General features: G+C 52.1%; 2 protein-coding genes across 9 annotated transcripts in view; one reads left to right on the top strand and one right to left on the bottom strand.

Annotated features, from left to right (window-relative positions):
• The window catches only part of STPG1 (sperm tail PG-rich repeat containing 1), a 55,844-nt gene extending 54,731 nt beyond the window's left edge, over positions 1-1,113 (top strand). For all 8 annotated transcript variants that reach the window (XM_054500359.2, XM_054500350.2, XM_054500332.2 and 5 more), the window contains one exon: positions 454-1,113. In XM_054500359.2, coding sequence (XP_054356334.1) covers positions 454-530 — 77 coding nt within the window. In that variant the 3' untranslated portion in view covers positions 531-1,113. The remainder of the gene's footprint in view (positions 1-453) is intronic.
• GRHL3 (grainyhead like transcription factor 3) overlaps positions 686-14,780 on the bottom strand; it is a 38,717-nt gene continuing 24,622 nt past the window's right edge. Inside the window, exons 12-16 of the mRNA XM_054500286.2 lie at positions 13,919-13,953; positions 12,471-12,559; positions 11,557-11,642; positions 8,991-9,055; positions 686-4,701 (exon numbers count right to left, since the gene is read on the bottom strand). Coding sequence (XP_054356261.1) covers positions 4,587-4,701; positions 8,991-9,055; positions 11,557-11,642; positions 12,471-12,559; positions 13,919-13,953 — 390 coding nt within the window. The 3' untranslated portion in view covers positions 686-4,586. The remainder of the gene's footprint in view (positions 4,702-8,990; positions 9,056-11,556; positions 11,643-12,470; positions 12,560-13,918; positions 13,954-14,780) is intronic.

Consider the following 14,780-nt stretch of genomic DNA (forward strand, 5'->3'; position numbering starts at 1 on the left):
ATCAACATGAGTTTCTGGTCACCTGGGGCTACAGTTCCCAAGCCCTGCTCATCTCCTAGAGAACCATGTCCGCAATTGTCATGGCTTCTGCTTTTATGGAAACCCCTGAACTAAATCAAAACAAGACCCCATGAAGCTAACACCTTGCTTCTTTAAGAATATTGCTTTACTCAATTTCTTTTCGAATTTCATGGAAAATAGTTTTGTAAATTTTGTTCTGTTAAAGAAGTTGAAAAGAATTAAAGAAGGCAGGAAGCCAGAGTTTGACTTGCCCTGGGCCAGTTAAGAGCCAAATAACCTCGGGCCAGTTCCTTTCTCTCTGTCTCCCAACGTGTAAGATACAGGGGCTGGCACAGGGGTCCCCAGGCCTTTCCAGCTCCGAGGTAGAATGCCAGAGACTGCAGCAATGGGCCTTTTCTCTCTTAATGCCTCCGCCTCTCTGTCGCCTCACAGCTACGTACAAGCCAGAGCTCCCAGGAAAGCAATCCTTCCTCTACAACGAGGACAAGAAATGGATCCCGGTGCTGTAGGGATGTCACACAAGGTCGAGGAGAACTCCAGCCACCAGCCCACCCCGCCCAGCTTCCCCAGGACATTCCTCAGGAGGAGACCGATCATGTGTGTGGCAGCTGACAGCTTGGGGGGTGGCTCTACCACTCTGGCCTGGCATGCTAGCCGGACTGCTGCCATTGCCTTTGTCTTCAGCTGGGGACATTGCTCCCTGGAGACTTCACCCCAGCCCCACCGACTCCAGTGGCTTCCTGAGCAGAAGGGAGGAGTGGACAGAGCCCCCTGGCTGCTTCCCCATGCACCCATCCAGGCTGGCTTCCGGCACGACTCCCTGCTGCAGACTGAAGGGACTCCTGAAGCGCAGACTTCAGGGAGGATCAGTCCACCCTGAAGGTGGCCAAGCCTGGAAGCCCCACCCTTCCCTGTTTCATTCCTTCATTCATTTACGCATTCATTCATTCCCTCACTCCTGCCTTTCTCATTTGTCCCTTTCTGACCTCACTCACTCACGGTATGTCAACTGGGTGAAAGCTACCTGCAGGCAGGTGATGCTTTTTCCACCAGTCCACAGCTTCCTTTCTAAAGTGACCACCTGTTTGGAAAGGCCTCTCTTTACTCCTTTTAGACCTTTTTTCTCTTTGGAGTGTGAGATCATCTTGGAATGGCAGTGGCCGGGCCCAGGGGGCTGCGCTTTTCCCTGACTTTCTCTGCCGGCGGGACTGAATTTTCAAAAGGCTTACAGGCCCCTCCATGGTGTCCACATGGCCTGTCTAGGCCTGATAGCCTTTGTCTCTTTACGTGGAGGGAAAAAGAAATGTGCCCTGGTGGTTTTGGTGGAGGCTGCACAGATGCGCGGTGGGTGGGGAGCTGCCAGGCTCCTTTCCTGATCCCCCAGCGGGCTTTGACTGACACTGTAAGTCTCTCTGTACATTAACCCCGCCAGATACCGAGAGGTTACAAAGCCTCCAAGGCCTGTACAACTGTGGCCTCTCCAGAGAAGTGGTTCTCAGCCTTGACTGCACACTGTAATCACCTGGGGACTTGAAAAAAGTACTGAGGCCTGGGGCGCACCCACAAATGCTGATTCAACTCCTCCAGGGTGGGGTCTGGGCAGTGCAGGGGGCGGGGGAGGCAGGAGCCACCCAGGTGATTCCAATGATAGGTGAAGGTTGAGAAGCGCCATCTTCCAGCTTCCTAACTGGCTCTGGGAGGGGAGCTGGGTGGGAAGTTCAGGAGATGGGAACTTTATACACGCGGAGTACCTGGAGCACCTACAGTGTGGCTGTGCCTCCACACTCCTCTGTCATTTAACCTTCACGCATCACCTTGTTCTGACATCAAGGGTACGTCACAGCCACAGTGAGGCCTGGCCTGGGCTGAGCAACTCTGGGTGCCCCACTGGGTCCCTCCCACAGGGGCAGGCAAGCCTAATGGGAACCCGAGGCAAAAGGAAACATCAGTAATACGAATCCTGTCTTTAGAACTGTGATGTTTTGTTCACCATGGATTTTTTTTTTTGGCCTTAATTTTAAAAATATTGCATTAAACTTATTTATTTTGCTTATTGAGCTTTTGGGCACCCCTTAATTTTTGTGCCTTAGGCTAGAGACTCACCTGCCCATAGCCTTGACTGTAGGTAGGGGCTTGGAAATTAGGACCACAGATTCTGTCAGCACTGGGAGGTTCTTAGAGGGATCATGGTTTTCACACTTTTTTAAAAAAAGTTTTACTCAGACAAATGTTTACAAGAAACCCAAATATTTAAGTGGAGAGAAGCAGAGCTGCGGTGATGGAGTTAGGGGTGATACGCAGGGCCTGCTGCAGCCCCTTCCTCGCATTGTAGTGGCCTCGGAGACCCACCAGTGAGCCCTGAGGCTCTGAAGATGATAATTACAAACAACCAATGGAGATCAGGTCCTGCACTTTATAGCCAAAGAAACTGAGGGCTACAGGTAGCAGTGGCCGGTAAGTCTGCTCTCCCAAAGGAAGAAAGACCCACTTCAACTTGGCAGCTTAAAAAAGATAAATGAGGCCGGGTGCGGTGGTTCACGCCTGTAATCCCAGCACTTTGGGAGGCCGAGGTGGGTGGATCACGAGGTCAGGAGATCGAGACCATCCTGGCTAACATGGTGAAACCCCGTCTCTACTAAAAATACAAAAAATTGGCCGGGCGTGGTGGTGGGTGCCTGTAGTCCCAGCTACTCAGGAGGCTGAGGCAGAATGGCGTGAACCCGGGAGGTGGAGCCTGCAGTGAGTCGAGATCGTGCCACTCCACTCCAGCCTGGGTGACAGAGCAAGACTCAGTCTCAAAAAAAAAAAAAAAAGATAAATGAGGCAATGGAGGAACTGAACTAAAAGAGACAAAAACTGGCCACGCGCACTGGCTCACGCCTGTAATCCCAGCACTTTGGGAAGCCGAGGCGGGCGGATCACAAGGTCAGGAGTTCGAGACCAGCCTGCCAATATGGTGAAACCCCATCTCTACTAAAAATACAAAAATTAGCCAAGCATGGTGTCGGGCACCTGTAGTCCCAGCTACTCAGGAGGCTGAGGCAGGAGAATCACTTGAACCCGGGAGGCGGAGGTTGCAGTCAGCCAAGATCATGCCACTGCACTCCAGCCTGGGTGACAAAGCGAGGCTCCGTCTCAAGAAAAAAAAAAAAAAGACAAATGAAAAGAAAGGAAGCCTGAATCCGTGATTTGTTTTCTAAGGAAAATAAAGGCCTTGATTTGTAGCATTTGTCAATTTCTGACTCTCACCGTGGCTGATTTCAATGTGCCAACATGACCACACTCCTTCAGAGTTGGGAAGAGATGCCAGCAATTGCTTCTGTGAGCTGTAGGAGCTGGCTCCAGGGAAAGTGGCTTGGTCTAGAGAGTAGGGGCAGAGCTGGCACAAGACTCAGGTCATGTGGCTCCCAGCCTTGGGTGCTGCCTGATGGCCCCAGCTGTGAGGTCCTCTTCAAGCCCATTCTGCACCCTTCCCCAGACTTTCTCTGCAGAGTCAATGATCCCGAGGCTGTAACATTCAAACACAAACATCTGGGCATCAGGAATCTGCTGCCTTCCAGAGGGGGCACCTCTGCTCCACCGGTGCCCTGCATGTCCCAGCATCCTTCAAGTCCAGGGCAACCCGCACTCAGCACACAGCCAGAGTGGAGGGAGAAAGAGGAGCAAGACCCCAACCACTGTAGCCCTCTCTAGCAGACTCTCCCAGAAGGAACGAGTGCAGCATGTGAAGTAATGTGACGTAATACATAGATACATTTTATTACTAAATACCACGTGAGTATACAAAATGCATCACTGAATAACAGCTAAAAAAAAGTCCAAGAAATGTGAAATACACATTTTTTGAAATGATAAAAACATATCCATGAAAAATATAAAATGTTGCATATATATACAATATATTTATATATATATATTTAACATAAATGAAAATCGTAAATAAGAAATGTATACAACAGTGAGTGGCAAGGCAGTAGTTTTACACAGCAGTCACTTTGTTCCAGTCAATCGTTGGTGCTATTTACATCTCGCGCTGAGGAAGTCTGAGAAAGAGACTCCAATATAGTGTCTTTTAAAAGTCATTTGCACTGAAAATCAAGAGTTTTCAAGTCAACTGACCAAAGGTTGAGACATCCTTTGTCTGAAGTTGAAGGAAGACGGAGAGTGGGGGCTGCACCAGCTGGCGTGGTGCTGCGGGAGGGAGCACGTGCCGCCACCATCTTAACGGGCAGCCTGCAGGAGCACCACTGCAGACAAGGGTCTTGGGAGGAGGGAACAGTCTTCTGGGTAGATGGTAACCATGGTGACATTGTTTTGGGGTACGGGGAGGCACTGGCAGGAAGTTCAGGGAGCAGATTCAAGCATGCCATGGGGATTCAGGCCAGGGGACCCCCCCAGGTCTCTCCCTGGCCCTGACGTCTGTGGGTCTGTGACTCAAGGGCCTCTTCCGTCAGGGAAGGCATTCAAGTAACAGCGCTGAGGCATGTGGAGAGGTTGTGTGTGGCGTGGGGCCACGTCCCTGCTGGCCCCTTGCAGGTCGCAAGGGTTTGGATGCTCGAGAGGCCTTACAGCTCCTTAAGGATGATCTGAATCTTGCCGTCCAGCTCCCCCATGTCCAGCAGGAAGGCGACATGGTTGCTGTAATGTTGAATGATGTTGTTGTCCATGTTGACTAAGATTCTGGAAAGGAAGAGGGGATGTGGTTGGAACACAGCAGGCGCCCTGTTTTCAGGCCTTCTGAGTGACCAGGATGAGTGATGGGTCATACCCAGTGGGTACCTGCCACATTTTAGGCACCTCACAAACTTTCCCTCTGATCCCCACAACAACCCCGCGAGGTGGGGGAGTCATAGTCTCCTTTACTGCACAATGCCCAGTGGCCGAGCCACAACTCAACCCAGGCCTGCTGGCCCCTACACTCACAGCTACTGCGCCAGATTGCCTCTCTCCTGGTACACCTGAGGATGGACACTCAAGCAACCAGTATGTAGATCTGGGGGAGACGCAGTGCTCCCTTAGTCACCATATTGAGGACTCAGACATGAAGTGTGAGTTCAAGTCCAGGAGGACTTGGTGGTTTGGGTTCAACAAGAGGCTAGGATGTGTCCCTCAGGCATGCCTGCCTGAGCCAGAGGCAGGTGCCACACAAGCCCCTCCCAGTTCCATTCCCAGGAAGCTGAAATCTCAGGAGAATTGTCCGATAGACTTGAGGGGCTAGGCCCACTCTCTCCCCATATTCTCCAGGCAAGGACCTGGGTCAACCTGAGAGAGACACAATCTTCATGGCTGTCGGCCACTGCAGGGAGTCAGAGCCATTGCTTATGCCAAAGAGCAGCCCTCTAGGAGCTGCTCCTGATGAAGGACCCACCAAGATGTGACTTGAGCTGATCACATCAACCTTCTCTTTGCCCCTTCCCTGCTGTCTTCTGAGCATGTAATGGAGTTGGGTATATCCACCCACACATTCACCATCCACCATCCATTCACATATACCCACTCCCCATCTATCATCCACCCACCCAACCACACCCCCATCCACCATCTACCCACCCATACACACCCCCATCTACCATACACCCACCCATTCACATCCCCATCCACCCTCTACTATGCACCTACACACACACCCACCTGGCATCTGCTTGCCCATCTATCCACTCATGCACCATCTACCCACACCCCCACCCATCCACCATCCTCCATCCACCTGCCCACGTGGCTTCATCTTCCCATTCATCCCCTATATTCACTGAGGCCTTTCCATGTGCAGGGCCTTGCTCAAAAACAAGGACCATATGGAGATGAATTAGACCTAGTTCCTGCCTTCCAGGAGTTTTGAATCTAGTAGGGACTGGGAGGATGAATCCTTATATTACCCCAGTTCATAGATGGGGAAGCTGACGTTCAGAGAAACAAAGTTATTTGTCTAAGGTCACACAGTTCATAGACGGCAGGGCTGGGATTTGAACCTTTGTCTCTTTCTACTGTATCATTTTTAGAAGGAAACAAAGCCCTATAAGTGCAAGTTAGGAAGCAGTGGATAGAAGGAAGGCAAAATCCAGGGCTATGGGAGAGTTCTTTGAAGTGGCGCAGTAGCGGCAGGCACGAGGACCCCCCCGAGGGCAATGGCGACAACATGGACCCGAAGACATGGCCCACATCCAGTTGTCTCTCCCTGCCGCTCTCAGGAAGAAGATCCAGGCTTGGGCTCTCAGTGGTTTGAGTGCTGACTGCCAGTGTGTAATCATAGGCTCCCCTTTCTTGGGTCCTGCCTGGAGTTCCTTCATTTCACAGAGGGCTCTTTGGGCACTGGAGGTCGGAAAAAGACCGGGGGAGACCAGAACTGGGCAGAGGGATGGGTGCTTTGTCAAAATCAGGGTGGTTTTGTTGGCCATTGATTGGGTGCTTCTAGGTGCCAGGCACTGTGAAGTAACTGATGTGTACCAGCTGGAAGGCTGGATCCCTCCCACTCCCCAGCAGGGCCTTCCAGCGCCCTGAGCTCACACCTGCTCACATCTGCCAAGCTCACACCTGCTCACACCTGCACAAGAGGGCTTCCAGATGGGCCCACAGACACCTCTTCTCAAAAGTCAATGACAATGGGCCCCTGAGAGGCAGAACTACTGTCACGAAATGTGGGCCTCTTGTTACTTGCCACTTTCTAGCTGTCTTCAGTCCTGGGTCACATTAAACCCCTGGCCAGCTGCCAGCAAAAACAATGTATTTGCTCATCTTTCCAGCACTTAGTGGTGCCTGTAAAGCTGATTCTATCCACCTTCATCCAGAGGACTTTCAGGAGGGTTTTATGAAAATAAACCAGGCCTTTGATCAGAATTTCCTGTTTCTCACATGAGGACTCAGAGGGAGGCAGAAAATGAGCCTGGCCTCTCCTCTCCTAAGATATATTTTGGGGAACACTGTCATTCAGACATTTCAGACAGTCCTGGGGCTGAGGTTTTCATGGCCGTGGGGGTGTGCGGGGTGCCTCTGAAGGGTTGCTGAGTGATGCCCGGGGCTATGGTGCTGGGCAAATAAACTGGCCAGCCTGGCTACATCCTTTATTTGCACATTGCTTAGTGGTTAGAGGAACAAGCAGGAGGCAGGATAACAGAGTGGATGCCTGTACAGGCTTTAGAAGTCCAGGATGCTTCTGCCAGTTCCTAACTTATGACCTTGTAACTACTACTGCAGACCTCAGTTTCCCCATACGTACAAACAGAGATAATCATACCCAGCTCAAAGGGTCAATGAGATGATGCTTGGGAGTGATACAGCCCAGTGCCTGACATGTAGGAAGTGCCGCATAAATGGAAGGTTTTAGAATTATGATTTCAATAGCTGGCTGGGGCTTAAGGGGAAGCCTCTGGCAACTCAGCCAGTGGGGCTGGGGAACATCCTTGTACGCACTCCCCACCCTCCCACCCCCCATGCAATCACATAGCCTGGCCTGGAGTGGGATTGGTAAGGGAGGCCTGCCACAAGTGGGGCTGGAGCCAGGGGGCGTGGGCACTGGTGCTGAAGGGAGAGTGAGGCTGGGCTTGTCTGGGCAAAGCAGAGCCTGCCCTTTGCCGTGAAGTGGATTTCACTCTACAGAGCGTGTGAGACTCAGTTGGAAACCGAAACTTAGAAAAAAAGACACACAAAAAACTCTAGACATGCATGCAACTAAAACCAAAAAAACTCCTTCCCAGGAGCTGTAGGGATGGACACCTTCCCCCACCCTCAGCCTTCTATGGCAGGCTAGGAAGGCACCAAGGAGGAGGAAGGCAGGCAGGGCTGGGCCTGTGAGGAAGGCAGCCAGGCCCCTAGGCCTGATGAGATGGGGACTCAGCTTGAGTACAAAACCTGCCTCGCTTTACAAAGTCTTCTAAAAAGGAAGATCCACTTGCAATAGCCACGGGGCAAGTGGCTGAGCACCTCCAAGGGGCTACTAGCAAATGTCGCTGGAGTTAGACTATCCACAGCGAGAGGATCAGATTGGAGCTGTGGGCAGAGGGGCTAGGAGTGCATTTCCCAGGGCTCTGGTTCTGGGGTCTCTGGGCTGGCAACAGCAGAGACAGTTCCTCACTGTCTGGGGGCCCTATGCCAGGCTGGTGAAGTCACCTACTCAGGAAGGGCTGCAGAGGACAGGCTCACTGGCTCTGACCAGGGGACTGATGTCTAGAGGACAGTTACCATGTGACCCCCTACCTCCCTTTCCCAAGGGATCTTCTGAGCAGACAACAAAGGTACTATGGTCCCCAGGAGCCCATGGTAGGCAGCCAGGCACTGCCTGCCCCCTGGAGGGTACAGCTTTATTCCTGGCCTAGTCTGTCTAGCAAAGGTGGAGGAGGCCTGTGGAGCATCCCTGGCTGGAATCCCTCAACATGACTCCCAATCACAACTCCTTTTCCAGACTCATCGCCAGCCACTCCTTTCTGCCTACGGCTCTGTCAGTAGCAACTTTGTTGGGCCTGCCTGCCTCATGCCTTTGATCCACTTCTCCTCTCCTGCCCCTGAACACTGCTTATTACCTCTGAGCCTCAGTTTCCTTATCTGTCAAATGAGGACTATGGTATTTACCTCTTAGTGTGGCTGTGAGGGTTAACTAGGGTGTGCTTAGCCTAGTGTCTGACACATAGTGAGTGCTCAAGTGGATGGTGGTCACTATAATCATTATCTTTATAATCAAATGGCTTGGTTTCCCAGTGGCCTTGAACCTGGGTCTTCTGACACATGACCCTCCACTTCTCCCTCCACCCCACCCAGGAGGTCATATGTAAAGACTCTTCCACTTGTCTCCCATTCCCATCCTTCCCAGTTGTGACCCATGTCTGGTCTCTGCAGATGGAGAGGTGACCAGTGGCCTTGGCCTGGCTGGGGAGCTCTCCACCCCAACTCCACATCCCCTCAGCCCCTCCACAAAGGCCAAGTACAAACATTGCTCAGCAATGAGCAACCAGCTGGGGGAGGGTGAACTAGGCACTCACCCTCGCTTGCATTTCTTGTAGACTTTGTAAATGTTCTCTTCAGGGAACCCATACTTCTCAGAGATCTGGAAGGAAAAGACAGGTGATTCATTGCCTGCTGCCCACGCTAGATTTATACAAGTCTTTTATGCCATCACTTTTTTTACTTCCTGATTACAAAAGTAAAATATATGCATATTGTGGACAAATATGAAGAAGAAAATTACAATAATCTATAATCCTGTTTCTCAGAGATAGACACCATTAACATCTGGGTGTGCATCTTCCCATCTTTTGGTCATGTGTACGGTTGTGTGTATAAATGTTTTTAGGTTCCACATGGTTTTATATATCTTTTTACTTATCATCCTAGCATAAGACTTCCTATATCACAACAAACACTTGTCAAGCAGCATTTTTAGTGGCTGAAAAATATCCTGAAGAGCATCTACCATTTCCCTGAACTTGCCCATGAGACATTGAAACTGTCCTAGTGCTGAGGGTGCACCCATGTACCAGCTGGCTGGCCTCGTGCAAGCTACCTGTGGAGACAGGAACAGTGCCCACCTCAGAGGGTTGCTGGAAGAATTAAGTGGATTGATCCACATTAAACACTTAAGACAGCTCCTGGCACGTGCTGAGACCTGAATAAGCGGTCAGTGTTGTTTTTTTTAGAAGCAGAGCAATGAGGATGCTTCTTGCCCTGCTGTGACAGGGGAAACCCCAGACATCTCCCCCTTTTAGGCCGGAATTATTAAGCCCATTTGATGGGCAAGCATGTGGAGCTCAAACAGGATAAGCCACGCGCCCAAGGCCTAGACCCCAGGTTAACTGACTCCATCACATCCAAAAATGTTGGAACTTATTTCCCTACATGAGTAGACTGTGGGTCAGAGGCTTGTTGAGTGACCTGCCTGAGATCACACAGCCAGCGTCAGCCTGTCTCCCTAGAGCTTCCAAAGTTTCCTCTGGGTCAGGCAGATCCAGTCTGGTCCCAGCTGCACCACCTGGACGTGCAGAACTTTGAACAGGTCACTCTTACTTCTCCGAGCCTCGGTTTCCTCACTTGTAAAATGGGCATAGTAATAGGATGTACACACACTGTGGTTCTGCACACGAACTGAGACAATTGTGTAAAGGGCTCAGCCCAGTGCCTGTCCCAGGGCAACAGCTCTGTAAGACGTCGGTGTTGATTAGTACTAGCTGCCTAGAAGCTGCAGCAAACCTCAGGTCCTGGGTTTCAGGTGGAGGTCATCCTCTCTGGGCATTTTAGAAAAAGGATCAGGTTCAGCTTCTCAGTTATTCTCTACCCTAACAGAGATTCCTCCTGGCAAGAAGAGTTCTTAGACGACTATTTCTTTTAATGATGATGTGACTAAAAGCTACCAGGAAGAAGATCTCAAGTCAATCTAAGGAAGAACTCAGGAACTCTCTCACCATAAATTGGACAAATTGGACAAAGACACCATGGGCTGCCCCATAGGTAGTAAACTCTCCATTCCTGGAAGTACACGGGTCAAAAGTGGGCACCAGCTTGGAAGCGCTGCTGGAGAGAGGGAGCGCAGGCACTAGGTGGGGAGCTGACCCTTTAAGGTATTGTCCAACCCAAAGCCTCTGAGTCTATATTTAGGTGACATTAATGGTCTTTTGTGAGCCCAACTTCCTGGGGCTGATGCCAAGCAGGGCTGACGATGTGTAAAGAGAACAAGCAGCCGAGTAGCATGAGGAGAGACTGGGCTGGCATCCTGGCTCTGTCACCTGGAACTGAGTAACCCTGGCAAGTCACGTGACCTCTCAGAGGCTGTGTCCTTGCGGGAAATGAGGAGATACAAATAGTACCCACTTTTCAGGGTTGTTAAGGGCACATGATGAGCCAGCACAGGCGGCATGTCTGACCAACTGCCTGGCACATAGTGGGCCTTCAATAAAGGTCAGTTAATGTTACTATTTGATGCCATTTTCACTCCGCCAGCCTGAAATCTTGACACCATCTGGCTTTTCCGAGTGGTTCCACCTTCAGCCACAGCTGACTCTGGTGGAGGCTGTGTTTGCTTAGTTTTTGGTGGAGCCACAAAGCTGGCTATGGGTTTTATTCAGGACTGGGCTGTTTTGCCCACTCTCTGGTGGCTTGGGGGGCTGGGGAAGGTCTCCTTGCACAGACATTGCCTTCAGCCACCCCAGCCAGTGGCCCCCAGCCAACTACAAGCAGGCAGAATGAGGCCCCCTGGGAAAGAAAAAGAGAACGCCTCTAGGGCCTGGCCTTTTTGGGTTCCATTCCCATTAAAACAGAAACAGGTTTGCAAAGCCAACAAAAAACCCTGGCCTGTCAGACAGCAGCCATCAGATTAAGGAGGATTTATGGTGTGTGCGACTCCCAGGGTGGAGTCAGGGTTCTGGCTGGGAGATAACATCGCAGAGGCATACACCCACCGGCAGGGCCCCTCAGGCCCCCTGAACAGGGTGGGACGGGTAGGCCACCAGCATGCCAAGGTTCTCTCCTGTGGGAAATCAGAACTGTGTGGTGAGGAGTGGGGACAGGAGCCTAGAGGGGGTCTGCCATGGTGGGCGGGGTCCACAGGCAGCTTACCGCATTCCTCAGCCCCTTCAGGTCTGGGGTCTTCAACATGAGGGCGTCAAACACCTCCTCGGTCTCCCTCCGCACGTACAGCAGAACTGAAAAGCAAGGGGAAGCTTGAGTGCAAGGAAGATAATGTGAACAGGATCATCTCAGGGGCTGGGGAATCTGAAAACGTTACTTGAAGATTGACTTCTGCTGAGGGTCTGTGCCCAGCTGGGAGGCCCTTTGGCTGGCTCTGCAGATTCCCATGCACCTTCTTAAGCTGTGCTTATGTAGGGGTGTCTGAACCCCTGCTCTACCACCTGCCAGCCAGGTGACCTTGCAAATGTGATTTTAACATCACGGAGCCTCATTTTATTTGTATGTAAAATGGAGGCTCTGTCCGCTGTTTTGTAGAGTCATTGTGGGAATTGATGGCGGTTTTTGGAAACACGAGGTGCCACGCGAAGCTCGATTCATGGCTGCTGGAAGCTTTTGAGCTTAGCTGCTAGTTGGTTTCTTCCTGATGGTCAGCTACAACCTCCAGAGGTTTGGGCTTGTTCCCCACCCCGAGGAAGTCACAGATTTAGAAGGTCAAAGCAAGAAAGCCAGACATCAAAACCCCACCCTTCTCCCACTCCCCATTAGAAAAAGTGGGAGAGGGGGACTCGCCCAGCATAACGAGCCTGCTGACTATGCCAGCTGCCCAGGACGCCCACATCCACACGAGGTCAGGAGATAGAAGCCGCCAGTCCTGTGATGGTCTCTCCAAGTGGCCTGAGGTGCCCTCCTTACCCTCATCCCCAAGTCTTGACCTAAACCTAGCTCCAAGGGGTAAGGCAGCGCCTCGTGCCCCACTCCTCCAAGGAGGCTTTGGGAAAGCCCATGAGGGAGGTGGGAGCTGGGGTGGGCTCAGTGAGTAAATGAGGAGGGCAGGAGGTCACCTCTCTGAAGGTCGTCTTCCTTGGCCTGCTTGGAGGGCAGAGGCTCAAACTCCTCAGCAAAGGGCGAGCAGGTACGCTTCAGAGGCAGCCTGTGGGGATGGCAGTGGGGGAGCTTGTGAGGAACTCGGGGACCCCTAGAGGCTGAAGGACCCTGCTGGGCCTCCAGGGGCCCTAGAAATGGGGAAGAAAACACAAGGGTGGATGCAAAGCAGAGGGACAGTGGGGGTAAAGCAGCAGGTCTGGAGTTGGACTGCCTGGGTTCGAATCCCAGCCCTGCCACGCACTAGCTGTGTGACCTGGGTGAGTCCCTTAGCCCATCAGTGACCCCATGTATAAAATGGGATGATGAGAAAGCAATGATGGCAATACTTCATAGATGGATGTGAGGACACAGGAGACCACGCTCACTGCGCTTAGAACACTGTGACGCATAGGAGGGCCTCAATAAATGTGGACTCATCGTCATCATCATCGTTCCTTTTTAAAAGAAATCAGGTCAGATGTGAGGCAGTGGGGGTGTGGAAGGACTGTGGGCTTTGGAGTAAGACAGGCTTGGGTTCCAGTCCTGCTGCTGTGACTTTCACAGCTGTGTGACTAGAAGGCACTTCACTTCTCTGAGCCTCAGTTTCCTTATCCATAAAGTAGGGCAATAACCCTGCTTGCCTAACTCTGAGGCTGTTGTGAGGTGACAAGTGACATAATTTGGGGTGAAAGCACCATGTGAAAAGTATATTTTGTTCATAGAGAAGAAACTGATCATAACAGCAAATGATCTTCATAAAGTGCTTTCCCACTTACGAAGATTCCATATCCACACTGCCCTCCTCACCCTCTCGAGGCTGTTCTCCTCATCTGACAAATGTGTAGGCTGAGGCTCAGAGAGGTGAAGGGACTGCTCAGGGCACTAAGGCTGTGACTGACAGAGGGAAGGACACGAAGGCCCTTCCTAGGCCAAAGTGTCAAGGGGTGCCGGCCCCAGCTAGGCCCCCCAGTAGGTGTGTATTGGGGAAGGAGATGGAGGGTTTTCATCCCCTAAGCCTCCAGCACAGCTTCCCTCTTCTCTCTGAATCTGCACCACCACAGACTCTTTTCCTTTCCCTTTTTACAAGCGGGTGTCTCACCAGAGATGCGCCAACTTTTCACATAAAACAAACCCATAAAAACCCAGGCAGTTTCAGTGAGAAAGGAGCGTGGATCTAGCTTGGGGGCTGTGGGCAGAAGCTGGTGGCTTCCTCCTCTGGCCCCACGCCCTAGCTTGCAAGGAACAGGGAGAAAAGCAGGCTGGGGGCAATGGGCACGGTATAGTGGGCATGGCACAGAGGGCACAGATGTAGAAGGGGTACAGGTGTGGCGGGGCATAGGTATAGAGGGGGCACAGGTGTGGAGGGGGCACAGGTGCGACGGGGGCACAGGTGTGGAGGGAGGCGTGTGGTTGCTGCTATCCATACCTGTTGGAGCTGCTGGGTCCTGCCAAGGGGGCTGCCTGCAATGAAGTGAAAAAGACATTTTCCATCACACGCAAGAAGATGAGAGGGGCCCCTGGCTGCTGGAGGCTCTCTGGGAGGAATATTTTTGGTGGGAGGTGGGGAGAATGCTGTTACAATGCCTTTCTAGCCCATTCTGCTCAGACAAGTGCCCTTAAGTGACCTGAGATGTTGAGTGGAAAGGAATCACCCAGCCCAGGCTGGATGGGGTCAGGGACTCAGTGAACACACAGGAGGTGCTAAAGCCATGTTGTCAGAGCAGAGTCACACTGAGCGCCACCTGGGCCCCAGCATGCCCGGAAGGACTGGGAATTGCAGGTGGTAACTAGGCAGAGTTGGAGCTGACGGCCAAGGGAGCAAGGGGAAGAGGCTTTTTTTTTTTTTTTTTTTTTTTGCTGGTGGGGAAGAGTCTCCCAGGCTGGAGTGCAGTCCCACCATCACAGCTCACTGCAGCCTCGACCTCCTGGGCTGAAGCAATACTGCGGCCTCAGCCGCCCAAGTAGCTGGGATTACAGGTGTGTGCCACTAAGCCTGGCCAGAGGCCCTCTTCTTGGACCCTACAGTGTGCCTGGCACTGTGCGGTCTGGGGCAGGCATCACCCAGTCTTGTGAGGTAAGAAGCCGAGGCCTAGAGAGAGCAGAGAGCCTCTAGAGATGACACGCCCGGCAGGAGGCAGAGTCGGGGTTCAAACTCAGGCTCTCTGTTGGCTATTGCCCTGGGCTTCGCCTCTCCCAGGCTCACAGGTGCAGAGACTGGCCCGCCCTCAACCCCCACAGATTGACTGTCAACCTAGCCACAGGGGCCTTCACCGTGAGTGGTAATCTCC

Source organism: Pongo pygmaeus, chromosome 1 (genome assembly GCF_028885625.2).
Source record: "Pongo pygmaeus isolate AG05252 chromosome 1, NHGRI_mPonPyg2-v2.0_pri, whole genome shotgun sequence".
Classification (NCBI taxonomy): Eukaryota; Metazoa; Chordata; class Mammalia; order Primates; family Hominidae; genus Pongo; species Pongo pygmaeus.